Source organism: Elephantulus edwardii, unplaced genomic scaffold (genome assembly GCF_000299155.1).
Source record: "Elephantulus edwardii isolate Elephantulus edwardi_28Jun2011 unplaced genomic scaffold, EleEdw1.0 scaffold00002, whole genome shotgun sequence".
NCBI classification, from domain to species: Eukaryota; Metazoa; Chordata; class Mammalia; order Macroscelidea; family Macroscelididae; genus Elephantulus; species Elephantulus edwardii.
Window position 1 is genome coordinate 20,812,797 of NW_006399752.1, and position 12,427 is coordinate 20,825,223.

The 12,427-nt window shown below is 43.6% G+C and overlaps 1 protein-coding gene across 1 annotated transcript in view; it reads left to right on the plus strand.

Moving 5' to 3' along the window:
• Positions 1–3,621: 3,621 nt before the first annotated feature.
• The window catches only part of HDAC2 (histone deacetylase 2), a 61,267-nt gene continuing 52,461 nt past the window's right edge, over positions 3,622–12,427 (plus strand). The window contains exon 1 of the mRNA XM_006879025.1: positions 3,622–3,873. Within this exon, the coding sequence (XP_006879087.1) occupies positions 3,822–3,873 (52 nt within the window). The 5' untranslated portion in view covers positions 3,622–3,821. The remainder of the gene's footprint in view (positions 3,874–12,427) is intronic.

Below are 12,427 nucleotides of genomic sequence, written 5' to 3' on the forward strand. Positions count from 1 at the left end.
GTAGCTAAGAGAATACGCCATCCCCTTTTCCTTATGAATCAGGGTGAAGTCTCTCTCAGGGAGGAGTGATAGGGAATGGCAAAGAACACACTGACAAAGGAGATTAATCAGAACTGGCTTCGACAAGCACTGTGGTAAATGGACAGTTAAAACAGACATTCAAGGCGGGGGGGGGGAACAAAGAAGAACGAACTGGGGAGGAGGCTAGAGAAAACAGTGCAACAATGAATGAATGAAAACCCAAAATCTCTGTAAATGTTCATTAGAACTAATAAAATAAAATAAGTCACAAGGGTAACTATAATAAAAGTCAATTAAAATGACACATAAATTAAAGCTAAAGTACAAATTAAAAAAAAAAAAGGAGGTGATACCATGGAGGGACTAGGGGATGTCTCGCAATTTCAGTGGCTCTTAAGAAAACTTCTCCTTAATACTATAGCTTCAGAGACTTTAACAGGGATGTATCGCAATTTCAGTGGCTCTTAAGAAAACTTCTCCTTAATACTATAGCTTCAGAGACTTTAACAGCTGCTAAGGTTAGGGATGTCCAACTAGCTGAGAAACAAGGTAAAGAAACAAGAGTGGACGTGAATATTGTTGTTGCTATGTGACATCAAGTGAAGGATGCTATAAACAACAGATCTGAACTCCATCCTACGCTTTGACATCCTCATCATCTGTTCATACTCAAGCCCTTTGCAGCAGTCACTGTGTTAATCCATTTGGTTGAGGGTCTTTCTCTCTTTCTCTGCCCCTCCATCTTTCTAAGCATCATGTCCTTCTCCAAGGAATAACCTCTCTAAGCAACATGCACAAAGTATGCGAGAGGAAGCTTTGTCATCTTTGTCTCCAAATAGAACTCTGGAAATACTTTCTTCAAGACATCTGTTTGTTCTTTTGGTAGTCCATGGTATCTTCAGCCCTCTTTTCCAACTCTATAAATCAAAGGCATCGAAAATAATTATTCTGTTATTCAGTTCTGTCATTGTCCAGTTCTCAGAGGCATAGGAAATGACTGAAAAGACAATGGTCTGAATCAGGAATACCTTAATCCTTGATGTCAGCAAATTGGCATCCCTGACTGCAGAATTTCCCAATGCAATCCACCTCCTGACTGCTGGTACCAAGTGTTTCAATTATGGGCATGTGTAAGATGAAGTCATTCACAGTGTCAATCTTTTCTCCATCTATCACGATGTTGTCTATTGTGATGAGAACTTTTTTTTTTTATGTTGAGATGCAATCTATATTAAGACTATGGTCTTTGATCTGCAACATGTGCTTCAAGCCCTCCTTAACTTCAGCAAGCAATCTTGTGTGATCAGCATAACACAGGCTGTTGATGAGTCTTCCTCCAACCCTGGTGCTACTTCGTCTTCATAGAGACTAGCTTCTCAAATGATTCTTGAATGACTTTAGCATAGACTGAAAAAGTACAGGGAAAGGATACAACCCTGATGCACTCCTTTTCTGACATAAAACTATATAGTTTTCCCTTGCTCTGTTCAGAAAACAGCCTCTTGATCTAGGTATAGGTTTCGTGTGAGCAAGTTAATTGGTCTGAGAATCTCATTCTCAGTTTTAGCCATGATTTGTTAGGATCCAGACAATCAAATGCCTTTGCATAGCAGGAGGTAGAGGTAGAGATAATTTATTAAAGAACATATATTCTAGAGAAAAGAAGACCCTTTCTGAAAGGTAAAGGGTGTCATGGAGGGGACATTGAGTTACTGGGGTGATAGCCTTTTTTAGCCAGTCTTCTTTCTCCTGGGGCACAGAAATTAAGAAAATGGTGTTTGCACCAACAAAATGATATTGCTGGAAGTTCTCACTCTGCTTAGCTGTTCATGATGCAACCAAAGTCCCACTGGCCTAAAATACTTATTAGGTTGACTAACTCTTGCCCTCTTATTTTTTATCTTATATGGGCATAATCAGTGTTCTAATAGTTTAACAAGGTCTATCTGAAACTGGAAGGTGATTTATGATTTTAACTTTCCCTACTGCTCCAATTTCACAATATCCAGCCAGTGAAAGAATGAATACAGTACAGAGTAGACTAAAAAGTATAAACTAAGAAAGAACTCATTGCATTCTAGTTGGAGTAGACTGTCCAGCGGGTTGTCAGAGGCTGTAAATTGCTTGGGAGAAGAGAATTCTTCCTTTTCCTGTGCAGCAGCTGGTGGATTCCAACTGCCTGCCTGCGAGTTGGCAGCACAAGTTTACCCACCAGCCCATCAAAGTATTGAGTATAATTGCCCCCACAGGGTTTCCAAAGTGGAAATCTTTGCAAAAGTGCACTACCTGCTTTTCCCTATAGAGCAGTTGGTGGGTTGGAATTGTCAACCTTGTAGTCAACAGCCAAGCATGTCAGCCTGCAGAGGCCCTGTTGTGTGACATGCTGTGTGAACTGACCCATAGCAGACCCTCCAGAAGGTTTTCAGAGGCACTTAGTCAATGGCAGGGAGGAGATTGGCTCTTTCTCCCATAGAGCAGCTAGTGGATTAGGATAGTGTGCCTTTGGGATTGCAGTGCAGCTTCTACTCCCAGGTGCCTTACAATAATTGTGGGACTGGGAAAAGATGATTTCCTTAGGACCTTGGGAACCTTATAGGGCAGCTCCCCTGTTTTAGTCATTTTAAGTTCAAAATTCCAGGGCACTGAGTTTGCTTTGGTTATTGGTGGTACCATGCCCAAAACATTGAATACTAAATGAAATGTTGGCCGTTTGAACCCTTTTATATCCACCACTCTGGGAAAAAGGTGTGTCAATCAGTTCTGGAGAACAATTACAGCTTTGGAAACCCTATGGGGAAGTTCTAGAAAGGTTGCCGTGAATCAATTGCCAGCAGTGGGCTTATTTTTTTATATTTTAAGTTGAGACACAATTCATTTTAAGACGAATATTAAAAACATGATTGAAGGATTTCTTCAACTATGAATACTGATTAATAATAATTAATGATGAGAATAATGAGACTTCTTATTCAAATCCTTCATAAGATTTGAATCCTTATTTGAATCCACTGCTCTCCTTGACGTTTTAAACAAATCAGTAGTACCCCAGAGCAAAGAGCAGCTAAAAAAAAAAAAAAAGAGAGAGAGAGAAATGAGAAAACTTAAGACAACTAGGTCCACCAGCAGTGGGAGGCTGCACTCTTCCCGCCGGGTTCACCGCACGTGGCCGGCTCGGGCGGGCTTGGGAGAGAGCTTCGCGACAGTGGAGGAGGGGAGCGGTGTGGGACGACGCCGAGGGGCGCAGAGGCCACGGTTGGGAAGGTGCCGACTGCGCAGGCTCCGGACAGGCGAAACCACTGCGGGAAGATCCGAGGGGAAGAACTCCAGGCCGTTTCCGGGATAGCCTTGTCTACCTGCAGAAAGCCTACCATTTCCCCTGATATTGTTACTATATTAATCACAGCCCTCCTGAGATTGTGTTTTCATCGTTAGGATTCTTAATCCTAGAGCGAGCCGCTTTCTTTAGTCGTGCTGCTGCTTCCCCTGCAGACTCCACCGTGGATTCGCCCCACCTCCCCACGGCCTCCAGAGGTGGTTTGGCTGCCCCCTCCCCCTCCCTGGTGTCGCGAGTTGGCGCCGCTGCTACCGCCCCCCCTCTCGGAGCTCTCGGCCCCTAGGCCGGGTGATACCGACCAGTCCCGGGGCCCCCTCCTCTTTTCTCTCGGGCCTGCCATTCTCCGAGGGACTCCCTGCCCCTCCTTCGCCCCTTCCCTTCTTTCTCCCCGCCGAGCCGCGGCGGCCGCAGCAGTAGCAGGAGAAGGAGGTGCCGGCGCCCGGAGGCGGCGGTGGCCGGGGAGCCCATGGCGTACAGTCAAGGAGGCGGCAAGAAGAAAGTCTGCTACTACTACGATGGTGCGAGGCCAGGAGGGTGGGCGGGCAGGGCTGGGGCTGCAGGCCCGGGGCGCGGCGGGCGCGGCTCCCGTCGCGAGTGGGCGCCAGCGCTGAGAGGTGTGGAGGTGGAGTACGGACAGACGTGTGGCTGAATCTTAACCCGTTCCCACCCCGCCGCCGGCTGCGGGAGACCTTTCAGCCGGAGCGGCTCTGCGGACGGGAGCTGGAGGGCCGTCCCCCTTCGCTCCTGCACCCTTATTCCCTCCGGCCGTGCAGCCTGCTGCCCCGAAGGCGGTCGCCTGCCTGTCACTCGTGGGAGCCGAGGTGCGCGGTGGCCTGCACGGTCCCCTGCACCCAGACATCCCCCCCCCCCCAAGCTGCCTGTCCATCGGGGCGAGACTGCACACAAAGCCTTGCGGCCGAGGGAGCCCCGCCCTCTGGCCCCTCGGCTGTCTCGTGTCCCCGCCCGCTTTCCCCTCTTCTTCGTGTCCCTCTGTCTCCGTGTGGCGGGTGCATCTGCTCCTTTCTCCGCCTCCAGCCTCTGCACTCTTCTCCATCCTCCCGGGTCGGTCCTGGGCCCTGGAGAGGAGGGACTGAGGATTTGGGCCCGATTTGTAACACGCGCACTCCTACTCTTCACGGACTCCATCCCTCCTCTCCTTTGTTCACCGGGTTCGTTGAGCGCCACTTTCTCGGAATTCAAATGGAAGAACTCCACTTCCGCAACAAAATTAGGCTTTCCGTGGGTGGGCTTTCCTGGGAAAGAGGAGATGAGTGGGGATGGGGGGGGGGGCTGTTCATGCTTGTGTTGTATGTCAGTTTCTATGGGTCCTGACCTGTCTCTCTTGAGAGGTGGTTGCCAACTAACTCTTTGTTACTCTTTGTTCCCTCGGGAAACATACCATGCTTTGGGGGTTTCAGAGAGAGCTTTGGCATCTTTGGTGTTCCTAGGGGAAGGAATTGCAGTGTAGGAGCGCTTTGGGTAGCAGTGCAGAAGCACTGAGTGTTAGGATCAGGTACAGTTGAACTCACAGCAGGTATAGTTAGTTAGGAGAGTTGGTTAAAGTCGTTCTCTCTGAATCCTGTTTCCTGTGTCGCTCTGAATTTTACTAAATGGGCTAGAAACCTTTGCAGACTTAAGCAAGAAAGGTTGTTTTGGTTGAATAGTTTGGTTAAATGATTGTTCGAAAAATTTCAAAATGAAACAGAAGGGAGCTTCAGTGGCTTGAAAGTTCATTTCTATTTATGTGAGACAAATTTTGGACGCTGCTGCATCCTGCATTTGATGTAAATAACAAAATGTGGAGAGTACCCTAGAAGCCAAGTTCAGAATAAATCTGACCTTAACTTGAGAAGAACCACATTAAGGATTAAGGCCTTTTTTTACTGCTCACCTGTCATTTGTAGAATGATCTGACAACGTATATATAAAGTTTAAGGTGGTTGTTAGGTGTCTTCAAGTCAGGTGTAACCAGGCCTTAATCCTCTCCTATCCTGTGCCATCCTCACAGTTTCTGATATATTTGAACCCATTGCTGTAGTCACTGCTCCAGCCCATCTCAATGAGGGTCTTCCTCTCCTTCGCTGACGCTCCACCATTCCAAGCATGATAACTTTTTCCAAGGAATGGCCTTTCCTAGCAACATGCCCAAAGTATGAAAGACAAAGCTTTAAGGGAGCTGTTATTATATAGTAACTGCTATGCTTTGAAGAACATATTTTAAGAGGATTTCTGTAAGTTGTTGTTATATATTGTCGAGTGGCAACTCATAGTGACTCTACGTATAATAGCTCTGAACCCTGCCAGTCTCATTGACTCTGACACACCTACCCCCATTGCCCCAGTTACTGTATCAGTCCATCTCTCCAGGGTCTTCCTCTCCTTTGATGTCCCTCCACCCTTCTAAGCATCATTTCCTTCTCCAAGGTCATTCCCTCCTGGCCACATGCCAAAGTATGTGAGATAGACCTTCAAAATCCTCGCCTCCAAGGGGAAACTTATTTTCACCCTCTCAAAGACAGACCTGTTGGTTTTCTTGGTGGTCCACAGTTGATTCTTTTTTTTTTTTTTTTAAATCTAGGTTGTTTATTTTTCATTTCAGTGAACATCTACAGAGATTTTGGGATTCCATTCATTCACTGTTGCACCCTTCTCCCCGCACAAACCCCTCCCCCCTCCCCCCCTTTGCTCCTCTCCTTGATTGTCCAGCTCTCTGTTGCATACATAGCAAGTAACTGTGAAGACTGTGGCCTCGATCAGGCGCACCTTAGTCTCTAGACTGACATCATTGCTTCTCATTACTCCGGAGCGATGCCTGACAGCAGATTTTCCCTGTGCAATACATGTGTGAAATAAATTGACTTGTAGTGATACTGTGTCATAGGTGTGGAAATACGTACATTTTCGTTTTAATGGGAATTACACTGCTGAAAGTTAATTGATTAAGATTGAATGCTTATTTTAGGTTACTAACAAAACTCCTGCTCTATATTCAGTTGTTAGGTAAATAGATGTGTAAGTTAATTAGATCTGGTGGCCTTCTAGCTAAGGAGTTGTGCTGCTAACTTGCCCCATGCCGTTTACAGCTTCTGAAAAGCTTCTGCTAACCTGAACTTGTCAGGCGCTATTTACAGCTTCTGAAAAGCCTCTGGAGGGCCAGTTCTGATTTGACGGCATGTGACAGCAACAAAGTTCATTTAAGAAAAGTTAATTTCTAAAGTATAGATTTGTTCTTTTCAAGTCTTGGGGTAAGGAGTAAAACTTTAAAAAGACAGAGACTCTGAATTAAGGCTTTTCCTACACTTGTTGGTTGCCATTGGTAATAGTAGACTGTGATTGAGTAAACTGCCTTATAACTTCTTGTCATTAGGCTTGAACTATAGAACCAGGAGGCATTCTTGAGTTGCAATTTTCTGAACACCTGTTTCTGAGCCTAACCTGTGATGAGTCTTTGTTGAAGGATTAGGAACAAGACTGGCCTCTAGGACAGAATGCAGCCTTGATAGCTTGAGTAAAAATATTTGAGTCTTATGATTGGAACTTTGTTATAGTTCATGCAACTGCTTTCCTTGAAGGCCAAGAACCAGAAATTAATTGGCCTGATTTGGAAACTTTTGATGGTTGTCTTTTGCCTGTGACTCTGTGTGACTCTTCATTTTTGTTGTTGTTGCTATGTGCCATCGAGTCATTTGCGACTCATAGTGACCCTATGTACAAGAGCCCTAAATGCTGTTCTATCCTGTGCCAACCTCGCCATCTCAAACACACTCTTTCCCACCACTCCACTCACAAAATCGATCCATCTCATCGAAGGTCTTTCTCTCCTGCGCCGCCCCTCCACTCTTCCGTTTTTAGAAGGGATTATTTAAGTACTCAAAGAGACTTGGAATAGTGTGTTATGTATTGATCTGCTAACTGAAAGATCAGCTACTTAAGTCTACAAGTCACAGTTGAGTTTAAAGACTGTGCCTGATTCAAGCTATGGTCTTTTCAAAGTGCATCTGAGAGTTGGACAATAAATAAAGATGACAGAAAAAGAATTGATGCCTTTGAATTCTGGTGCTGGAGAAGAGTACAGTGGCTCAGTGACTGCCAGAATTATGAACAAATCTGTTTTGGAGAGGGTGTAACCAGAATGCTCCTTAGAGGTAAGGATAGTGAAGCTTCATCTCATGTACTTTGGACATATGTTGCTGCGAGGGGCTAGTCCTTGGAAAAGAAAGGACATCATGTTCGGAAAAGTGGAGGGTCAGCAAAAGAGGGGAATACCCTCAATGGGATTAATTGATACAGTGATTGTAACAATGGTCTCAAGTACGGTGGAGATAATGAGGATGGCACAGCATAGAGCAGGATTCAGATCTGTTGTTCATAGGGCCACTATGAGTTGTAGTGGACTTACAAGCACATAACAGTGAGAACAGCATTTCAGGAAAAAGATGAGGCATTCTCCTTTCATAACAATTTATAGGCTTGGAAACGATGGAAAGTTCCTATGAGTTGAAACTGACTACAACAATAGGTTTGGTTTGGTGGTCTTTAGGTGGTTTTATTTTACATATATATAGAAAAGAGCCAAGTCATTTTGGATTTGTGTAAATTGATTAAAAACTATTGTGCTAATATTAAAATAATCATCTGCTAACCTCCGTACAAGTCCAAATTCTTAGATTTTCATTACCCCAAAACATCCTCTGTTTTTCTCAATGTATGAAGGTAATAAATACTTTTTCTTGGTAATTGTGAAGGAATAAGATACAAATAAAATTACTACTTCTGCTCTAAAGAATTTATGACTTGGGAAGGTATAAAACATGGATTGAGGATGGGACTTGAAATGGTCAATAAGATTGTTATGAGTCTGAAGTACTTTGACTGTAATGAATTTGGATCTCTGGTGGCATAGTGCTGTAAGAAGCTTCTCTGCAGTCCCAAAGACATGTGGTTTGAATCCACCAGCTGCTCAAAGGGAGAAGGCTTGGCCCTTGTATGTGATTAACTGCCTTTGACTGGAGGGTCAGCTGGTTCCTATGAGATAGCATAACTGCCTTTGACTGGAGGGTCAGCTGGTTCCTATGAGATAGCATAACTGCCTTTGAATGGAGGGTCAGCTGGTTCCTATGAGATAGCATACAACTACAGTGCTATTGGTAGCAGTACAGCCTGAAGTATCATACCATCTTGTATCTGGCATCAGGATTGGAAGAAGACTCATAAACAGCCTATGTTATGCGAATAGCACAATGTTTCTTGCTGAAAGTGAAGAATTCTTGAATCACTTAGGGCAGAACACATCAGCATCAAGAAAACAAAAATCCTCACTAGTGGACCAAGAGGCAACATCATGATGGAGAAGAGATTGCTGTCAACAATTTCTTCTTAATTGGATCCACATTTAGTACTCAATGGTAATGGAAGTCAAGAATTCAAAAGACATCTTGTAATCAAAATATCTTGTCAAGGACCTCTCCAAATTGCTAAGAAGTAGTAAAGTCAGTTTTAAGACTCAGGTGAACTTGATGTCTAAGCCATAGCCTTTCAATTATTTCTGTATATTTAATTTGGACAGTGATTAAGAATGACAGAAGATGACTCAATGCCTTTGAGTTGTGATGTTAGAGAAGAGTACTGAATTATCCTGTGGATGACCAAAAGAGCAAATCATATCTATCTTGGAGGAAGTTAGGAAACTCCTTAACAGCATGAACAGCCTTGCATACTTTGAATATGTTGTCAGGAGGAGCCAGTCCTTGGGAAAAATGAAGGGTCAGAAAAAGAGGAAGACCTTCAACAAAATGGACTAGCATAGTAACTGTAATAATGGGCTGCACCATACAGAGGATGATGGGCAAAACTCAGGTCTGCTGTGAGTCATAGTGGACTTGGTGGCACTTTATAGCGCATTATCTGGTTTTAAATTACTGGTTAAGGCGAAAGAAGAATGTAGAGAAGTGCTATATTCTGTAAACATTTGAGGCACACCTTGAGGCTTGTTGTTATGTGCTCTTGAGTCCAACTCACAGTTACCCTATGTACAACTCTTCTCTATCCTGGGCCAATTTGATCATCCCTGACACACCTATCCCCATTACCCCAGTCACTGAGTCAGTCCATCTCATCGAGGGTCTTCCTTTTGTACTTCCTTCACCCTTATAGGTATGACATCCTTCTCCAAGGACTGGTCCCTCCTCACAACATGCCCAAAGTATGTCAGATGGAGCTTCAGAACCCTCATTTCCAAGGAGCATCCAGGTTTCACCCTATCTGGGATGAGCCTTTTTATTCTTTTAGCAGTCTTTGATGTATTTAGTACTCTTGTCCAGCACCACATCTGAAAGGCATTGATTCGTCTTCTGTCATCATTAGTCATTGTCCAGCTCTCTTATGCATAGCAAGTAATTATGAAGAGCGTGGCCTGGACCAGGCAAACCTTAATCTCTAGACTAACTTTATTGCTCTTAAGTACTCTGAAAAAGGTCCCTGACAGCAGATTTTACCAATAAAATTCTCCTTTTGATTTCCTGGCTGCTGGTATCAAAACTGTTGATTGTGGAGCCAAGCAAACTGAAGCTGTTAACAATATTAATCGCTTTACCATCTATCATGATGCTGCCAATTGGTCTAGTGGTGAGAATCTTTGTTTTCTTTATGTTTAGTTTCAATCCGTATTGAAGGCTGCAGTCCTTGACCTTCTGCAACAAATGCCTCAGGTCCTCCTCGGTTTGAGCAAGCAAGATTGTGTCATCTGCATAATGCAGGTTGTTGAATCGTCCTCCAGTCCTGATGCCACTTGGCTCTTCATAGAGCCCAACCTTCTGGATGATCTGTTCTGCATGGAGATTGAAAAGATATGGAGATAGGATGCATCTTTGTCATATACCTTTCTTGATTTTTGAACCATGCAGTGTTTCCTTGGTATGTTCTGATGACTGTCTCTTAGTCCAAGTATAGGTGTCCCATAAGCACAATCAAGTGTTCTGGGATTCCTGTTCTTGGAGTTAGCCACAGTTTGTTGTGATCCACACAATCATATGCTTACTGACTTTTTTTTAAAGGGTTTTTTTTTTTTATTATGTGTGTGTGTGTGTGTGTGTGTGTGTATGTGTGCACGTGCACCGTCAAATCGGATCTGACTGGTATAGGAGGAGATTGTCCCTCCTTCTCCAGCAGAGCATCTGGTGGATTCGAACCACACATTTCTGGATTGCAGTGCAGCTACCTGTCACTAGGCCACCAGAACTCCTGGCTGAACATTTCAGTCAATGAAAGGGACCTCTGGCGGCATATTTTTCATTGTATGTTTTGTTGTTATTAGCTGTCGTCCAGTTGATTCCAACTCATAGCATCCTTATGATATACAACAGAATGAAACACTGCCCAGTCTCCCCTATCATCCCAATGTGTGATGAGCCCATTTTTTGGTTGTGTTGTTTAGTCTTCAGTATCATACCCTTGTGGAACTTTCTTGGTTCCACAAACAACACTCTTGGCATCAGCAGTCAGGAAATGAAAGGACGAATTCCTTTGGGAAAGTCGGCTGTCAGGGATCTCTCCATAGTCTTGAAAAAAAGATGTCAATCTGAAGACTAAGTCATGCCTGATACAAGCTATGGTTTTCGCAGTTACTTGCTATATACATTAGTGAGCTGGACAATAACTAAGGATGACAGAAGAAGGATCAGTTTTGAGTTGTGGTGCTGGAGAAGAGTGTTGAACATACCATAGACTTCCAGGAGAACAACCAGATCTCCCTGGAGAGGGTGAAACTGAGCTGCTCCCTGGAGGCAAAGATTTTGAAACTCTATCTCACATACTTTGGGCACATGGCCAGGAGTGACCATTATGGAGAAGGACATTATGCCTGAAATGGTGGAGAGACAGCGCAAGGGAGAAGATGCAGGATGAGATGGATTGATTCAGTGACTGGAGAACTGAGTTGAGGTCTGATGGTGTCAATGAGATTGGAACAGGATAAGAAAGGGTTCAGAGCTGTTGCACATTGTGTTGCTAACAATCATCTCCTTAAGGAGCTGTGAGTGTCATGCCTTAAATATTGCCCTGCTAACGGAATAATTTGAATCCACAAATTGCTCTGAGGGAGAGCAATGGGCATTCTCCTCTCATAAACATTTTCAGCCTCAGAAACATTAATAAATTCATAATAGAAAGCCAATAAATAGAGGTTCCCCCACCTTTTTTATTATTTGAGGGAAAGTTTACAAATTGTACTGGTTTTTCATATAATCATTTGTAGAGGCTTTGTTTTATAATGTTACTGAAAAAGAAGTAATATCCTGCACATTTTTCATAAAAGAAAAAAGGAAGAAACCTTCCTTTTATTAGGTCAACATTTCACTGATACTGAATATAGAATAAACTTTACAGAAAAAGTACAAATTAATATCTCTCATGAACCTTAGTATACACATTGAATAAGTATGGAGAAAGGAAACAGCCTTGACGCAAGCTTTTCTGATTCTAAGCTATGCAGTTTCCCCTTGGCTCTATTTGTACAACAGCCTTCTTGATTGAGTTATAGTTTTCGTGGAGTACAATTACGTGTTCTAAAATTCTCATTCTTCTCAATGTCAGCCATAATTTGTTAAGATCCATAGAGTTAAATGTCTTTCATAAAGTATGCATTCTTCTGGTATTCTCTGCTTGCATCCAGGATCCATCTGGTATCAGTAATGATATCTCTCCTGCCATAGCTTCTTTTAATCCTAGCCTTAATTTCTGGAATTCACTGTCAGTGTACTGTTTTTAATTATATTTAGCAAGATTTTACTTGAACTTGATATTAATGGTTGTTTGTTGTTATGTGCCATCGAGTCATTTGCGACTCATAGCGACCCTTTCTATAAGAGCCCTAAACGCTGTTCTATCCTGTGCCAACCTCTCCCTCTCGAAACACATTCATTCCCACCCCTCCACTCACAGAATCGATCTGTCTCATCAAGGGTCTTCCTCTCCGGTGCTGTCCCTCCACTCTTCCAAACATGATGACCCTTTCCAAGGACCAGTCCCTCCTTGCAACATGCCCAAAGTATGTCAGATGAAGCTTCAGAATCCTTG